The 17,656-nt window shown below is 46.5% G+C and overlaps 1 protein-coding gene across 5 annotated transcripts in view; it reads left to right on the forward strand.

The window, feature by feature from the left end:
• The window catches only part of SFMBT2 (Scm like with four mbt domains 2), a 259,960-nt gene that overhangs the window by 207,318 nt on the left and 34,986 nt on the right, over positions 1-17,656 (forward strand). For all 5 annotated transcript variants that reach the window (XM_062210951.1, XM_062210948.1, XM_062210952.1 and 2 more), the window contains exons 15-16: positions 1,974-2,113; positions 14,960-15,069. In XM_062210951.1, coding sequence (XP_062066935.1) covers positions 1,974-2,113; positions 14,960-15,069 — 250 coding nt within the window. The remainder of the gene's footprint in view (positions 1-1,973; positions 2,114-14,959; positions 15,070-17,656) is intronic.

Raw genomic sequence — 17,656 nt, forward strand, 5'->3', positions numbered from 1 at the left:
CTCCATTGCAATATCTAAGCTAAAATTTCTGTGCTATTTTATTTTTCTCCCTACTTCTTGGTCAGTATCTTTAGATAGTTCTCCTAGTCTTTGGGAAAAAGGGTACATGGGCTGCTTTGAAATCCCAAGCCAAATTAGGTCTGTGGATCATGAACCACCATGTGGAAAAGAGTTGAAAATATCATTAGGCATTTTTGGCACTTTTGTGCCAAGTCCACTTGGATTTTTATACTCAGGGTGAATACTTAAGTCCCTGCTAGCTTTTGGATTGCTCCTTAAAACCCTCTGAATTTGAATAGCTGGTTATGAGCAATATATGTTATTTCATGTGTACAGTCTTATGTCTCAGAGCAACCTTGGGAAATACAATTGTAAGTTATGGTTTGATGACCGAATCTGACAATAGACATTTGTACAATAAGTAATACTTGATAAGGAATTTTATTTCCTAAGCCAACATGAAACCTGTGTTGGATTCCAGGATTAAAGGAACTGGGAAACTGCTGTCAGTTGAAATTTTCTTTGTAGTCAAAAGAGCAGTTTTGTGAGCAGACTTGAGTAAAATTGTTTTTTACTGAAGGAACAGGCAAGGTAATCCTGCCAAAAAATGTCCATGGAAATGAAGCCATGTCCTTAATTATTTTTGCCTGTTGTATAGAATTGAAACTTGAAGGTTTTTAAAGAACCATGTCAGCTATGCTTTCATAGTCTGTAGTTGTTAGTTTGCTCCTTTTTCTCTTATATCTACAAGAGTGATATTTTTATCTCCTACCAGTTGGTTCTTTGCTGAAGTCCTTATGAGAGCAAGCCTTCTTCCACTATTAACTTACCATCCCAAATGAATAACCATATTTATGCAGAAATAACACACTGTTGGTTAGCCTAGGGAAGAGCTTAGCGAAGAGCAGGGTTAATCTGGGGAGTGAGTCCCTTAGCCACAAGTGAAACCTCATCCTATTTGTAGACATGAAGAAACCACAGAGGGAAATCCCATCATTTCGTTTTCTTACATTTTGCCCATGGCAACTTGAGACACAGCGAGAAAAACAACCTGCCCTGTTCTCTTTTTAAGTTGAAAGAATTCTGAGAGTAATGCAGATTTCAGCCACATGGAGAAAACATTTTACCTTCATCCGATCGGTGAAATAGGGCCGTTTAACAGTATCTGGTGTTGGCCTTGGGATAGCGGAGGGGCCTGCTCTGTGCCCATAGGAGTTCGTACTCCTACTCGTGAAAGCACCACTGGCATATTCCAAAAACATAGAAACAACTGAGTATCCACCCATGAGAGAAGGAGTGACCAAAATATCCAAGATATAATATATATTGCTTGTATGTGTCTATGATATGTGTGTGTTGAGGGGAGGGGAGTAAGGTTTATGAACTTGCATAGGAAATGACAGATTGAAAATTCGGGATAGTGGTTATTTCTGGAAGGCAGCTGGGAGGCGAGAACCACTGGAGCACACAGGCAACTGAGCTGATACTCAGTGGTTTTATTCTCTAGGTGCATCATCATACCTGAGTCGTCATCATCTGTCTTGAATACTGCATAATCAATATAATAGATGTAAATAAATATGAATAAATCATAACATAAACTTTCTGTATGTAGTGGACAAAGGAAACAGAATTTCTGCAACATTATTGTAGATACACAGTGTCCTGAGATGAGGGCACAATGGACCTTCCTCCCAAGGAAGAAAGTCCTGTTTTTCTCTGCTGTGTCACAGTTGGGAAGCACAGCAGGGCCTCCTGATTAGAGGCCCAGCAACCCTGGCTCTCACAGTTGCGGTGACCAATCTAAGCCCCATGTCTTTGGTAACTGCAGAGTCCCCGTCTGCCAAGACATTAGACAGCCCCGTGAGGTGGTTTTGCTGACAAAGTGGATTAAGCATGCGTCTTGCGGGGTGGGAGGGCCCTAAGGTCTGGAGTTGTGACCTCAGCATCCACCGTTTGCGCTTTCCCTGCAGGAACCGTGAATGGGAAGTACTGCTGTCCTCAGCTTTTCATCAACCACAGGTGTTTCTCAGGCCCTTACCTGAACAAAGGAAGGATCTCAGAGCTACCTCAGTCCGTGGGCCCAGGCAAATGTGTGCTGGTTCTTAAAGAGGTGAGGCACGTGCACAGTCACGCTTGCTTATTTCAGCAGGATCTTTCGCTGTATCTCCAGGAGACATTTGCACCAGCTCAGGGCACAGCTGCCATGCAGCCCCTTCCTTTGAATCCTGGGACTTCGGGAAGTGAAGGTCCATGCGTGGAAAAGATGCTGTTCTTTCCCGTGAACGACTCACAGTCGAGTATGCCAAGGACAAACATTCTTCCCATGGAGCTGGGGGAGAAATGCTGCCCTAGATTGGGCTAGAAGTGCTTTGGGAAGACAGACGAGTGATGGGGTGTGGAGGGAGGGCTTCGGGCTGTGAACGAGTCAAGATTTCCTGAAGAGGGGAGCAGCCCAGAAGGGCAAGAGGGTCTCGGGCAGTGTCGAGTGCTGTTGAGAATGGGGGGCTACACGGCCAGATTGGGGGCGGCGCCTTTTTATCTCCCCTGTCTCCACAGCACCTGTCTGTGGGAAGTAAAGGGCAGTGGTCTGGTCGTCTCTGGCCACATTCATGAGGTCTGTGCCTGGGCTGCATCCAGGCCAAGCCTGAGGCCACACACCCCTTGGAGGGGGGGTTGCCATTTCTCTTCCTGCCTTTGGGAGGCACCCTTGAGGGGACAGTGGATCCTGGCCCTGCTGACCGAGGTCTCTATGCTGCCTTTTTGTAGCTGAGCCTCAGACAGTGCTTGGAGAGAGATCGGAATCTTGGAACAGCTTCTGAATTTTTCTTGGAAGGCTATCTCTGCTCTTTCTTTCACACGCGTCAATGAGGGCCATTCTCTTAAGATAGAGGACACTACATAGATCTTCTTTATTGCTGCTGTACTGTGATGGATGTGTTTTTAATTCCATGGGCACGACAATCCATGTATCCATGGAACAAGGAGCCAGGTACTGTCTGAACCATTGGGTCGGAAAATAAACAGTCTGGCCTCTGCCTGCTTGGGTTTCCCACTCCTGTTGTGGAGATAAATGAATCCAAACCCAGATGTCCAGTATCCTCAAAGGAGGCTGGAGCAGAGGAGAGGAAATGGCAAATACAGGACAAGTAGTGTTTGATCTGGCTTAGGCCAAGTGAGTAGAGTGGTGACCGCACGGCCTGCGCAGGCCACACCTGGGTGGACATTCAAGGTGTATTTCAAGACAGATGATGGTTATGTTCTTAGGGCTGCAGCATAGAAATCTAGGCTGGGAATAAGCAATAGTTTAAGAGGGGTGTGCTGTGTTTCAGAAAGAGAAGCAGAAAGGAATCTGGCTGGCCTGACGCTTCAGTGGGACGCAGGGCTGAGCACGGCGGATGGGACCTGATGCAGCCTTTTTTTTTTTTTTTTTTTTGCTTTTTGCTTTTGTTTTAAGATTTATTTATTTATCTGAGAGGTAGAGTTACAGGCAGAGAGAGAGAGAGAGAGAATGAGTTCTTCCATGTGCTGGTTACTCCCCATATGGCCACAATGGCCAGAGCTGGGGTAGTCCGAAGCCAGGAGCCAGTTTCCTCCAGGTCTCCCATGTGGGTTTGGGGGCCAAAGCACTTGGGCCATCTTCTACTGCTTTCCCAGGCCATTAGCCGGGAGCTGGTTAGGAAGTGGAACAGCCAATGCTCAAGCCAGTGCCCAGATAGGGATACCAATGCTGCAGGCTTTACCCACTGTGCCAGGTAGTGTCCCCTGTGCCCACTGGCCCCAGGACCTGATGCATTTTCAGCCACTTGAACTTGAAGCTCTGGATGCTAGGGACACTTGAGAGAGACACCAGGCTGAGACCTTTCCCGCAACACGAGAACTTCCAAGTGGTCTCAGATGTCATGCTACTCAGAGAAGTCCCAATTAGTGATGTCAGAGGGTATGTGTGCCTTTTCCAGGCCATCAGTGATTGTAGTAGTTAAAGATTTTGCTACATTGAGCGGGGGGAAAAAAGTGTTTTGGAGAGAAAAGTGGAGGTTACTGTTTAGAAGAGACCTGTAGGCCAGTGATGTAGTTAATTATCCAGAAGCAATTAGCATGGAGAATGTTTCACTGGGGGTCTTATCCCTTAAGAAGCTTCCAGCCAAGTGGGCAAGACCGACAGGCAGATATGTGCCTTGGCAGGTGCTGTACAGATACCAAGATAGCAAGCACCTGTTCACAGTCTGTGTGGATGCTGATTCAGCCACCTGCTCCAGGTCAGGTGTACACAAGGCTGGGACAGTGATGGAAAGGGAACGAGGAGAGGGTGGTAAGAGCACCTACAACGTAAGGCCCAGAAAGGGTCCAGAACTACACTGAGAACCTCCTGCGGGCCTGACCATGGTGCTGGGGTTACCAGGCCAGTGCTGACTTCCTCACATAGTGACAGCTACTTGCATTTCCGATAGCTCACCTTAACACAGCTTGGCATTCCGTCTGGAAATCAGCACGGATATCACACTCTGCTTAAAGGCCACGTAGGTTCCTTAGATGACAAATCTGATAGTTTAAAAAAAAAAAAGTGAAAAAAGTGATTGGAGGGGAGGGCAACACGCCTTGGAAAAGGGGCCCATGATCCAGGCAAGTGCTTGGGCCGCTGGTTCACTCCAACTGGACGAGTCGGCAGAGACTGGAGCTGGGTCCATGAACACGTCGAGCCAGGATCCCAGGTGAGAGTCCCTGTCATAGTAGGAAGACAGACTCTATGGTGAGAACCGACTTTCTTTAGCCCCCCACACTCTCGGGCTGGGAATGGGTTTCTGCCGTGGGAATGGCCTCTGCCTGTCCTGGTGCCTGCTGGTGTTGGGAGTGATAGGATGAGGACCCCGAAACTGACAAAGCCACGGTGAGCGGCTGCGTTTCTTTGAGGCTGCCTGAAACCCTGTTTCACACGGCAGGTTCCTCCTGTTAAAGCGAGGGCCTCCTTTATCGCCAGCTGCTAAGACACAGGATGACCTTGGCGTTCCTTGGCTGTAGGACCTGGCTCTTTTACTCTACTCAAGGTTTTACTTTTGAGTCACAAGTCGTTATCCCTGGTCAGTTCTCTGGAACTTTCCAGCAGCCAAATTTAAAAGCCAGGCTGGAGCAGTTTTGTGATGACAAAACTGTTTTTTTTTGTTTTGTTTTGTTTTTGTTTATTTTTGGCTAATATTTGAAAAATGCACGCGGCAGGAAGACAGGAGAAAAAAAAAAAGAAGAAGCCAGGGCTTCCGTTCTGTGAATGCAAGAAAAATACAAGTTCCACCAAGCCAATATTTATGCTAATGTTCTTCCTTCAGCCAGCAGAACCTCTGGCTTCGAATTTCATTTTACTTAAAGAGAAGGAGGTAATTGAAGCCACGGCGGAGGGCGTTGTTTTTCTGGGCCACTGGTGGCATTAGAGATTTAACAACTTGGATGTGTTTAGAGAATGTAACATGAGCCTTGTTTTCCCCTGTTTGGTCTGATGGGTGTAGATAATGTCTGGGGGGTGTGGACGCAGAGCCGCCCTCTGGAAAGGTTACACGCTGGCTGAGATGTGGGGTCCTGAGCTCAGAGAGGCCCGTGTGCTGGAGGGGAGGAAGTCCGGCCACAGTGGTCATTAATCTATGTCACGGCTCACTTGCTGGGTTTGAGATTAAAGGTGGCTTGGAGGAACTGGCCTCAACTCCAGAGGGGGGCGTTCAGCGAGGGGAGGGAGACAACCTGGAAGAAGCCAGAACGAGAGTCAGCAGGTGCTTCACTCAGGACCCCCTAAGTGAACTCAGAATGGGGCAGGTCAAACTGATGGCCCCTCATATGCTTTGACATTGATGAGCTGTCTGGGCTTGCTCCTTTGGAGGGTGGAACCTGTTAAGTACAGACAGTGGCCATGGTGTTCATCATAAATCAAGCCCAGAGCCTCTTCAGGATCCCTGTCCATCAACGTCATCCTTTTCCCTGTTCCTGCCCCCTCCTCCAGTGTGTCAGGGTCCCCGGAATGAATAAACGACAGCTCTGTGTCGTATCATGCGATTGTTTGCATCATGCCACAAAGAGTTATCATTGTGTTCTAGTGCATCGCAGAAAGGTGTGCAGGCAGTTTTTCCCTTAATACATTATGTAGCATTTCCTGAATCACCAGGCCTGTGGTGCTGTATACGCTGCGTGTCAGGCTGCTGTGTAGGATGCTCCTGTCTGTGCATGGAAGAGCCAGCTGGTGAGTGAGCCAGCAAATGGTACTCACTCAGATCGGGGTGACCTGTGCTTCTGATCCAGATAGATGATGAGCATAAGAGAAGACTGGCCCTGCACCAGTGGCAACGATGGCTCTGAAAACACCCATTGGGGAGGCATGATAGAGCCTCTGGCTTTAAAGAGATGCCTCCCAGGAGAAAATGCTAGGGTGGCTTCCAGACATTTGGGAGAGCATCAGTGCTTTCTCTCAGAAATCATTTGGTTTAAAATAGGTACTGGTGTGTGACCTCTTGTGTTCAGGTAGAGAGAGAGATGTATCATTTCTATTGGGAGGTCTTCAGGGGTCCCTTTCCGCAGTGTTCACCCCACGCTCAGGTCTGTTGGCGGTGGCCGCTGTGTGGTTGCCTTACCTCCACGGCAGACCTGTGCTTTTTGGCTTTTTGGCATAGGGTCAGGGGTTTCAGAGAGCAACCTTTATGGAGGGGAAATCAACAAGTTGTATTCTTTTCTCTCGAAAGGTAAAAATAGAACATGTGATTTTTCCATTGCCTCTTTTTTTTCTTTTCTCTTGTTTTCCTCTTCTGGGTTTCAGAGAAGGCTTAGGACAAAGCCACATGAAGCCAAGGCACGCAGGGCACTTACTGAAGTGCCAGGCTTCCGTGGGGCTCCAGCCGTGAGTCTCCACCCTCGTTAGCTGCGGGTTTGTCAGAGAAACTGATGAGAAACGTGGGCTCTCCTGTACTCACGAGGCTGAGCACGATGGTGTAGACCAGCGAGAGAGGAGAAGTGAGGTGGAACAGAGCTTCTGCCCTCAGACGGGAGTCTTGTTCCTGATGTGAAAACCGCATCCATGCCCATGCCCTCACTCCACACCACCCTGCTCATCTCTCTACTCACCCATCCACCCTCTCGCCAGCTTCCTGCCCACCCACCTGGATATCACCTATCTACGTCTTCATCAATACCTCCATCCACCTCCCTTCCTTTCTGCCTACATCTCTGTCTGTGTCTAACATTTCCATCTGCCATTTATCTATCTTCTGTCTGTCGAGCGCGTCTAAAAGTGTCGCGTTGATACTCTCATCAGCGGCCTCGTCGTGGAGTACAGAGGTTTAAGTCTGAGCTGTTGTTAAGCCTTTTCAAGAGTTTAAGAGAGAACAGTTACAGCTGAACATTATTTTTTAAAAAAATGTAGAAGCGATTCAGAGCTGTGAGTATGGTCTGAGATGTCGGCATTTGGAGGTGCTAAGTGAGCTGCCGAGCGGACTGGGTACCCACTTTATTGGGCTGGGATCTGCTTCTGTGGTCTTTTCTCCTTCGGTGACCACAGAACAAGCACCAGTAAGTGATGTGGGGGAGACTGCAGGAGCCGCTGCTGGTCTCTGCGTGTTTCTTTTCATCCATCCACAAAGCTCTCTGGGGTCCTTCAGACACAATAGCCCTCTCTAGAATATTCGAAACATTCAACCTCCAAGAGAAACTGGGCATCTGCCTTGTCCCAGATACCCTTCCAGCTCTGAAAACACAGACATTCAGGAAACCTCATCCATTCATTCATTCGTTTGGGCCCTATGCAGTCAATGTGGCAGGCACTGTGTGGGAGAGCGGGGAGTCTCACGGTGAGCAAGAGCTGTGAGGTCCCCGCCTCAGTGAGCTGACAGCTGCATGGCAGAGAGGAGGGAGGGGTATCCTCTCTGAGCCCCCCGTAAGCCTGCCCCGTTTTCATAAACCCACACCAGTACAGTGCACGGGCAGAGAGCTGTGTCTGGGTCGCAGGTCTGAGCGATGGGGAGTCAGCACAAATCATTGTTACAGGCTGCTTATAAGTCTGGAACCCGTGCCATTTGTTGCTTTGCAAGTACAGGGGTAGACAAAGTCGTCTTGTTAGAGAGGAGCCTGGGTTCTGTGCCCCTTTTCCAGTCATTTCATTTCCAGTCTCCCTTTTACTGCTGCTTCCTGTGCTTTGTCCAGCTCAGGGCCTGGTCACAGCCCCCTTTCCCTGGCTCTCAGGAAGTGAGGAAGGAAGTCAGCTCACCAGGGGCACCTAGTGGTTGTCTCTGACTTTGGGGGTCTCCCCCTCCCCCCGTGAAGTACGATGGAATTAAGCCAGTCAAGGGAGGTGCGATTTTGAACTCTATAGCAGAGGCTACAAACACTGAGCATAGGATCTTTCTGAAGCAGACCACAAGCTGTCCCAAGGGGTCTGGGCCTTGCACTTGCCCCGGGCTAATTCACTGGTGGGTGCGATAAGTGGGAGCAGGAGGTGCCCAAGAAACCTCGGGAGTTCCACAAAGCTGCACCCTCAACTGCTGAGTCTCAGAGGGTCCTCGCCTGGAATTCAGTGGCCCTTAGGTCAGTGATGTGCGTCCTCCCCAGAGAGGCAGTGACCGCCTCGCCGGCTCACTTCCAAGTTTGGAGCTTTCAGGTGGGGCCCGGAATTTGGATTTTGGCTTCAGTTGCTGAGGGAGGGGGAGGAGGGCTGGCCAAGGCAAGGACTTGGGTTTTGCTCTGAGCGAGAGAAGAAAGCCTCTGAGCAGAGGATCGGCCTACGCTGCCTGCGGGGGCCTGGATCACACTGGCTGTTGTCTTCAGGAGCGACTGTGCAGGGTGAGGTAGAGGCAGGGAGGGCAGCATGGAGACAGGTACAGGGTAGAACAGGAGCAAAACACAGAACTGCCCCTCCTCTGGCCATGCAGCAATCCCAGTGTCCGTGCTCAGACCAGTTTCAGGGAGATGGGGACGCAGTCCCATTGGATTGAAGGAGAGGGGAGGGGAGAGAGAGAGAGAGAGAGAGAGAGAGAGAGACTGCACACTCTTCCAGGTCTCTTCTCACGAGAGCACTAATGCATCACGAGGGCCCATGCCGTGTCTTCTTCTAACCCAGATCACCTCCCAAAGGCTTCCCCCCCAATACCATCACCATGAGGAGTACAGCTTCCACTACGTGGGCTTTTTTTATGGAAGGGGTTAGGAGGGAGGCAGGTAAGGCATAATTTAGTCCCTAGAAGAAGGGAAAACATCAAGGCCCAAAAGAATATTCCAGAAAGAGGTTCAGGATACAGACTGTTTTGCTGTTGGTAAGCCACGAGTTCAAGAGGGCTAAATTACAGAAGGGTTTGGGGAGCGGGGAAGGGTTTGAGACTGGGTCCGGCCAAGAGAGAATACACAGCATGCGGGAACTGGATCCTGAACAATAGAGATGGCCACGGCGTTGGTGGGCTGCTGGTGACCAAGGTGGGTGAGGATTCAGGACATGATGAGGGTCTTCCATTAGTCAGGGGTGGGGGCCTGGATTATGGACAATTCTGGAAATTATAGCCTCCTTTGGGAGTGGGCTCTGAACAGGTCGAAGGGATTAAAAAGCAGGGGGAAAGTGGAGGGCCTGACCACCTGAGAAGCAGCACCGGTGGGGGCTCCCCACCCTTGCTGCTGGCCAAAGATAGTTCTCTCTAGGGGTGGTGGGTTGCCCAAGGGGTCACATACATAAAGAATGTAAACACAGGGCACACAGTGGCTCAGGACTTAAGACGCCTCTTAGGATGCCCACATCCCATGTTGGAGTGCCTGATTTCAGGTGCCAGCTTTGCTACTGATTCCAGCTTGCAGCTGATGGAGACTCTAGGAGGCAGCAGATGCTGGCTTAAGTACTTAGGTCCGTGCCACCTACATGGGAGACCTAGACTGAGTTCCTGGCTCCTCTGGGCTTTAGCCCAATCCAGCCTTGGCTGCTGTGGGCATTTGAGGCGTGAACCAGCAGATGGAAGATCTCTCCTTCTCTGTCTCTATCATTCTGTATTTCAAGTAAACAGAAATTTTTAAAAATATATAAAAATATATATTTATATTATTTTATATATATATATATATATATATTCTGGAGGGGCTGGCATTATGGCACAAAGGGTCAAGCAGTGGCCTGTGACTCCAGCATCACATGGGAGCCTTGATTCCAGTCCCGGCTGCTTTGCTTCTGATCCAGCTCCCTGTTATGAATGTGAGAAAGCAGCAGAAGATGGCCCAAGTGTTTGGGCCCCTGCCTCCCATGTGAGAGACCTGGGTAGAGTTCCAGGCTCCTGGCTTTGGCCTGATCCAGCCTGGACCACTGTGGCCATTTAGAGAGTGAACCAGTGGATTAAAGATCTTTTTTCTCTCTGTGTGTATGTGTAACTCTACCTTTCAAATAAGTAAATAAATCTTTAAAGTATACATATGTATTTGGGGAAATAAAGAATGAAAATAAAGGTGGAGATCAGAGTTAGCCGAAGTGACCAAGTTCTAGATTTGGATACCAAATTATTATTATTATTTTTTAAAGATTTATTTTATTTATTTGAAATAGTTACAGAGAGAGGTAGAAAGAAAAAGTCTTCCATCAGCTGGTTCACTCCCCAAATGGCTGCAGTGGCCAAAGCTGGGCCAATCCAAAGCCAGGAGCCAGGAGCTTCTTCTGGGCCTCCCACATGGGTGCAGGGGCCCAAAGACCTGGGCCATCCTCCACTGCTTTCCCAGGCTATGGCAGAGAGCTGGATTGGAAGTGGAGCAGCCGTTACTCAAACTGGTGCCCATATGGGATGCCAGCACTGCAGGCCGGGGCCTTAACCTGCATGCCATAGCGCTGGCCCCTGGATACCTCAAATTATTATTGTTATTATAAAAATAGTTTGTGACTAGAAACAAAAGGAAAGTTGAACAAAATGGTTGCCATAAGATAATTGTTTGGGAGTACATTCACTGCCACCCTGGCACTACCCTGGGGACATATACAAAGCTGTTTTTGAGAAGAAAAAATGAAAACACCCACTTCTACAGGGTTTTCTTTTCAAAACTAGCTTTGTGCTTTTCTCTGGCTTCCTTAGAAGGTTAAGTGTGCAAGAACAAGGTTCCTCTTTGGTCTTACAAGCACGTCTTCCTTTATCTCCAGCTTTTGATGGTACGCCCATGTCAGGTTTTTCAGCAGTGATGTCGCCACAACACAGGTGACAAAAGCATGGCGTGACCCAGGAGAAAGACACAGCACTGCCGCCATTCTTCTGAAACCCAACCTCTCCTCTTGCAAAGGAGCCGTTTTTTGTTTTTTTTTTTTTTTTTTTTTTTTTTTTCATCCACATCCTGCATTTCAGTGCCTCTGCCCTGCCACTCAGGGGCGCTGTGGTGGTAATGGCACCACCAAGTGCTGAAGTCTGTGCCTTCTCTCATTTTATTCCTTTCACAACTTTCCACATAACAGAAGCCCTGTTGATGGAGAAATTACGAGTAAGCAAGAAAAATACTTATGGGTGAAAAAAAACTAAAAAGCTTTTGTAAACTTAGCTCCATTCACTCTGAGTTTGAAGTTGAAAAGAGGAAATCCTTTAGCTTATGAGAACCCTCACCGTGCCTTGATTTCTAGGAAAAGTTCACGGTGGTAACCTTGGCCCTTGAATAACTCCCAAAGCAGACAGATCTGTTGAAATGGAGCGAGTGTGCAAAGGAGGCTCCTCCTGGCCCAGACTTCTTTCCTGACCCCCGAAGAAGAATGTTCTCATTCATGTTTTCCCCTGTCTGGGCTGCCTTGGGACATCTGACCGCAGAGAGGTCTCTCTCCAAGGTCACCTGAGTTCCACAGATTGCAAACCTTCAAGACCCAGTATCTTTTTCTCATTCAGTCAGAGGCAGCCTCTTGGAGCAAGACCCTGCTACCCCAGTAAGTTGATCACCTGCACTTCAACATTACTGCAAGTTTAGTCATAGCATAGAGTTGAGGTTGGGAATCTCTAAATTTCAGTGTTTTGTTAAAAGTTTTCATGACAAAGAATAGGAAAGCAAATCATGGTTTAACAATGATTTCAAAATGTGAGCAGAAGAAAAAGACCCATTCCATTTGCATAATAATCTTTTTTGGACATTGATGTGGTGTTGCACATGAAAGGGAGGGAGTGGGGGAAGGACGTTGACTTTTATGGGGTGGCTCAGTGAGCCAGGAACTATCTGATGTTTGGTCCTTTTTTTGCTAAATTTTCCATGCAGCACCCAAGCTCTGTTCTTGTCTCTTCGTCCCTCTGTACCCTCCTCTCTGCTCCCGTATCCTGATCTGCCCACTCCTGACCACATTTGGGGCTGGTGGAGCAGAACCAGAGGCAGGCACTGTGCAATCACTTTGGGTCCCTCTGGGACCAAGTGCTGATTGGGTTTGATCATGAGATCGCTGTGTGGTGACTGGACAGGAACCGTGACTTGGGTAGCTGAGAATTCCAAGTGACCATGGAAGAATCTAAAAGTATAAACTACTTTTTTGACAAGTCAGGTTATGAAAGCGACATAGTAACTGGCAAGTCAGGGAGTTTCAAAGGAGAGTTAATTTCCAAAGATTCAAGACAAGCACAAACACGAGCCATTGGGGATGGAGAGGTAGAAAGGACAGGTCAGGGTTACTCCACTGTTTGTTGAGGACCGCATTGATAGCGGGAACCGGGGGACTTTTGAATATTCTTTTGAGGCCAAGATGTTACCTTGTATATTTTCCCTCAGATGTAGTAAATCAGATAAATGGCAGTAACCCCCGTGTACGAGTGAGGAAAGACAGCTCAGCCTCTTGCCCAAGGACCCATAGCTTCTAATGAATGGGGCGACTGGGATCTGGACCCAAATCTGTCCAGCTAGGAAGGTCATTGCTTCTGCAGGAACATGTGTGTAGAAGTATGTTCTCGACAGTCATTTCATGAACTCCAAGAAGTTCAGTGAGGCATTCATTGTTCTTTCCCGTGAGTTTCTTTCTGGAGTCACTCAAACCCCCTTTAGCAGTGTATTGAGAATACCCTTCATTGTTTCACACCTACGACCCTGATAGACAGTTGGGGGCAAGGTCCTGGCTTACACTCTCATATCAGGACCATAAAGAATTGAATCTGGACCTTTTGCAAGATATAGTAGTTTAGCTCACCTCTGTATGGTCTTAGCAGCTATTTTCTTAGTTATTTTCATAGAGAACTATAGTACACTACGTGTCATGTGCACAGGAATTATTCAGCTTACAATTCTAGAGATTTATGGAGAGCTTGCTGAATTCGGAGGCGAATGATGTGGTGTTGGGAAAAGCCGTGGGAAAAATACTCAATATCGGATGCTTTTTATGATTTAATTGCTGCCTGTTCCCAGACTGAATTAAACTCTGGAAGGCATTTTCTTTTCACAGTCACAAAAATGCATTTCTATATGCAGCAAATAACACGTAGCTCTGGGGGTTTCTCAGCTAAACACAATGAAAAGAATCTGTTGAAATTTTATTGTCTGTTGATAAATACTTGGTGTGTTATTGCAGCCAGTTCTAATTAGATTTATTTTAAACCCAGTTTCTGTAAATTGTTCTGACAGTAAACAATAAAATCAGATGATTATTCTAATGCAGAAAACATAAAAGTACCCAAACTGCTTGTACTGCCTTGTTGTGGTTTCTGTTTTGTTTTGTTTTGTTTTTAGAGCCTTGGCTGAAGCACGTGTCTTGTTTTGGGTCATTATGGGGCCTTGAAACACAGCAAAATGCTATTCAAGCCAGAAAGGACAGTGGCCACATGGACTGCATAGCATATTTGAAGATGGAATCCTTTTGTTATAAAATTATAAAGTTTTCAGAAGCAAATGCAGGTCCAAACCTGAAACATGTAAATCACGTGCATGCAAATTGCAGCATGCAGGTTCTGCAGACATGTTTCCGTTCCATTGTACTGGCTCCACCAGAGGCAACAGGCGCTTTAGCACTGGTGCTACTCTGCCATCTCACCGAGCCATTTTTCTCAGTTTCTCAGTGGTGCTTTGCTCTGAAACGTGAAACCTGAGCTCTGAGCCTGGTGTGTTCCTTTATTCCCTGTCTGAACTGGAGCAGATTTCAGGAGGGGCAAGTGCACAGTGGAGCCTGTGATCACATAGCAGGTGGCCCATTTACTGAAAGCCAACCCCATAGATCTAAGTTCTGTTCCAAACAGCAGCAGCCTGGACCCTCCTTGGAACTCAATAGATGTTAATAGCTGGTGATTGTTTATTGAAAGATAAGTAGGCCAGGGGGTCTGCATTCCCTGTGCTTCATCAAAGAAACAGGTTGAGGTTGGCAAGAACATCTCATCTCCCCGCAGCCTGCCATTGGGAATCTCAGTGTGGAATTCTGTGGTCTTTCTGGAAGCAATGAGCAGATAGTATTAGACCTGGACTTGGGAGTAAGCAGGTGGCTTTAGGAAGTGTGATGCTGGATGGTGTTAGGTGTTGCAGGCTACCCCTTGAAACACTGAAGTCTCTGAGGAAGTTGTTCAAGTATTAAATGTCCATGGGTTGAGCCAGCATTTGGTGGATTTTGAATACATTGTTACCATCCTTACAGGCACCTGAAATCCCTCTGGAAGCATCGGCCCAAGAATGTTGTCTGAGTTTCAGAAGCTCCTTATGAAATCTACTTTTAAAAATAAAAGAATTTTCAGTCTTGTATCCTGCTGAAGAATCACGGATTGGTCTTCCATAACCGGAAGAATTACTGAGATTGTACCCTTTCTCTAGCCAGCAGTTCTCACTTTTCACAGCCCGAAGGATTGGATTTTACCATAGTTTTTAATCCCTGGATGGTGACTGAACCCAGTGTTGGCTTGGAAAGTGTTCTGTTAAGCTTAATCACAGCCCTTCACTTAATTAGGATGTGTAGCGCACACTTCTCAAGTGTCAGCCGTGTGGTTTACAAAGCACTCTTGTTTCAGCAGGAATGAAGGAAGTGCAGTTCATTGCGGTTATTTTTTCTCAACAGGTTCTTAGCATGATCATCAATGCAGCCTATAAGCCCGGAAGGGTATTAAGAGAATTACAACTGGTGGAAGATCCACAATGGAATTTTCAGGAGGAGACCCTCAAGGCAAAGTAAGTGTGTTAGAGTCTGGAAATTAGGGCTCTTGTAATTCTTCCCCTGCTGTTTTGAAACTTTGGCATGCCTCTTTTTGAAATGGCCCCAGAGGAATGGAAGCAGACTGGAAGACAGTTCTTCTGCAGTTCTGTGTACTACAAGTGAGCTTTAGAAAGTTTGTGGAAAGGGGCAATTAAAGATAAATGTCTAATGGTCCATGGGCTGGCGTTAGGGTGCAGTGGATTAAGCCACCTCTTGGCTGAGGTCCAATCCTGCCTCAGCTGCTGATCCAGCTTCCTGCTAGTGCACATCCAGAGAGGCGGCAGAGGATGCTTAAGTACTTGGGTCTTTGCCACCCATGTGGGAGATCCAGATGAGTTCCTGGCTCTTGCATGCGGCCTGGCCCAGCCCTGCCTGTAGTGGTCATTTGGGGAGTGAAGCAGTAGATGGGAGATCTCTCTCTCTCTCTCTCTTTTTATCATTCTGCCTTTCAAATAAATAAAACAATATACATAAACTTTAAAAAAAAAAAAAGAGAAAGCACACTAACTTAGCAGTGCAAAGATGGAGTCGTTTAGAAAGAAATTTTTAATGTGTAAGGATACAAAAAATTTGGAAATCTATACATAGGTGGTTTTATAATAGTCATTTTTCATGAACCTTATGAAGATGTCTCATATACATGGATTTCAGAAATTTTTGTACCAAAATAAACTTCTAATTCCATTGTCCACTGACTTTTTGAAGTACCTCTGAGGGTTGCATTAAGCCTCAGATTTTTGCATTCAAGGAGAGATTTTCTTAATGTTTTTTTTCATGTTAAACATTCAGAATAAACTTACTGTCTTCCAAAGCCAATAGATTATTTGTTTTAAAGAAGGGGTATCCTTATCATTACTAAGCCATATGAATTAACAGCTCTTAGTATTTGGTATTATAAAGAGTTGTGTCACATGCAAAGGTTTTCTATTCTGGGAGTTGACTGTTTTAAAATATAAAAGGAGCAAGTGTGTCTATGGTTTGAGTTGAGCAAAGTGGCCATGAGTCTTGGAAATAGGCTAACATTTTGCCTTACCTTGCCTTTCTTGACCTTGTAATGGAGAGCAGGAACTGTATCAGTGCACTTGAACTTGGTTGTTTAGGAAGTACATAGAAAAAGACACATTTCTGAAGATAATTTTGTGTTGAATAATTGATGTTTGGAGAAGGCTTTTGATGTCATTTGTGATTTTCAAGTAGAGATTGTACTGGTTAAATTCTTTCATAACAGTGTCTGAAAATAACATTGGAATGTAACATGTGAGAAATGATGCCTTGTTTAAAAGCTTTTTTTTTTTTTTTTAAACTTTTGGAGTACACCTAGCGTCTTCTTTAAAGGAGGTACCTTTCCTATTCATTGTGAAAATTGAGGAATATTAAATAATGTGTGTGACCAGTAGTATTTTTCTCTATAGTTAACTCATACTGCCTCGCAAACTTTACTGTGTCTTATTTTTTAAGGATTGATTTGTTGGGGCTGACCCCATTGTGTCTCTTTTGAACAGCTCTGTAATTTAAGATTCTGGAAAAGTCACTTAAGGTGTAATGATACTCTGACAAGTTAAAGAACATATGTAAATGAGGGGGAGGGTTTGAAATAAGGGGAGGGATGTTGCCCTTCTTTCCCGATAGATAGTGCAGTGGCACTCTGAAAGGCAGAGTTACAGCAAGACAGGGAGAGAGAGAAAGAGAGAGACAGAGAGAGAGGAGAGATACCTTCCATCTGTTGGGTCACTCCCCTAATGGCTACAATGACCAGAGCTGGGCCAGGCCAGAACCAGAAGTTTCATCTGGGTCTCCCACATGGAGTGGAGGGGCCCAAGCATTTGGGCCATCTTCTGCTGCTTTCCCAGGCGCGTTATCAGGGAGCTGGATTGAAAGTGGAGCAGCTGGGTCTTCAACCGGTGCCCATAATGGGATACTGGCACTGCAGATGGCAGCTTAGCCTGCTGTGCCACAGAGCCAACCCTGGAACATTTTCTCATAATGTCCTGTTAGTAGTGATAACAGAAGATTTGAGTGTGTGTTTATATGGAGATGTTCTAGTTTTACAATATTTCTGTATAAATTAATACAGCCCAAATATGCCTGATGGATATGGAAATAGCCACAGTACAAGATGTACTTCCATTAAGATCCTGCCTGTTCCTAAATCAGCCAGAAACTTGTTCCTGATACCACAGTGACGGGGAGAGTTCATTTTACAAGTGTTTGCACTCATTTTCATGTTACTATGTCGATCAGAGCTTTTATTAAATCTAGCCCGATACAATCAAAACAGACATGGTGAAATCTAGCCTTGCTGAATTGTACAGGCAACGTATTACCTGCTTTGTCAAAGATGGCAGTAAATTCCATAGCAAAACCTTACACAGCAACTTATAATAAGAAAATGTCTGTCTGGGTTTTTAGCGACGCTAGATCACAGAGGTGTCTCAAGGCGGCTGCTAACGATGACAGGTTTGCAGTCAGCAGAAGCCTTCCCACAGAGCATCCTGCACCGTCACCTCTCTGTCTGATGCAAAACGACAACTCTGTAGATCATGACAACTTTGCTCTTTCCTT

Source organism: Lepus europaeus, chromosome 14 (assembly GCF_033115175.1).
Source record: "Lepus europaeus isolate LE1 chromosome 14, mLepTim1.pri, whole genome shotgun sequence".
In the NCBI taxonomy this organism is placed as follows: Eukaryota; Metazoa; Chordata; class Mammalia; order Lagomorpha; family Leporidae; genus Lepus; species Lepus europaeus.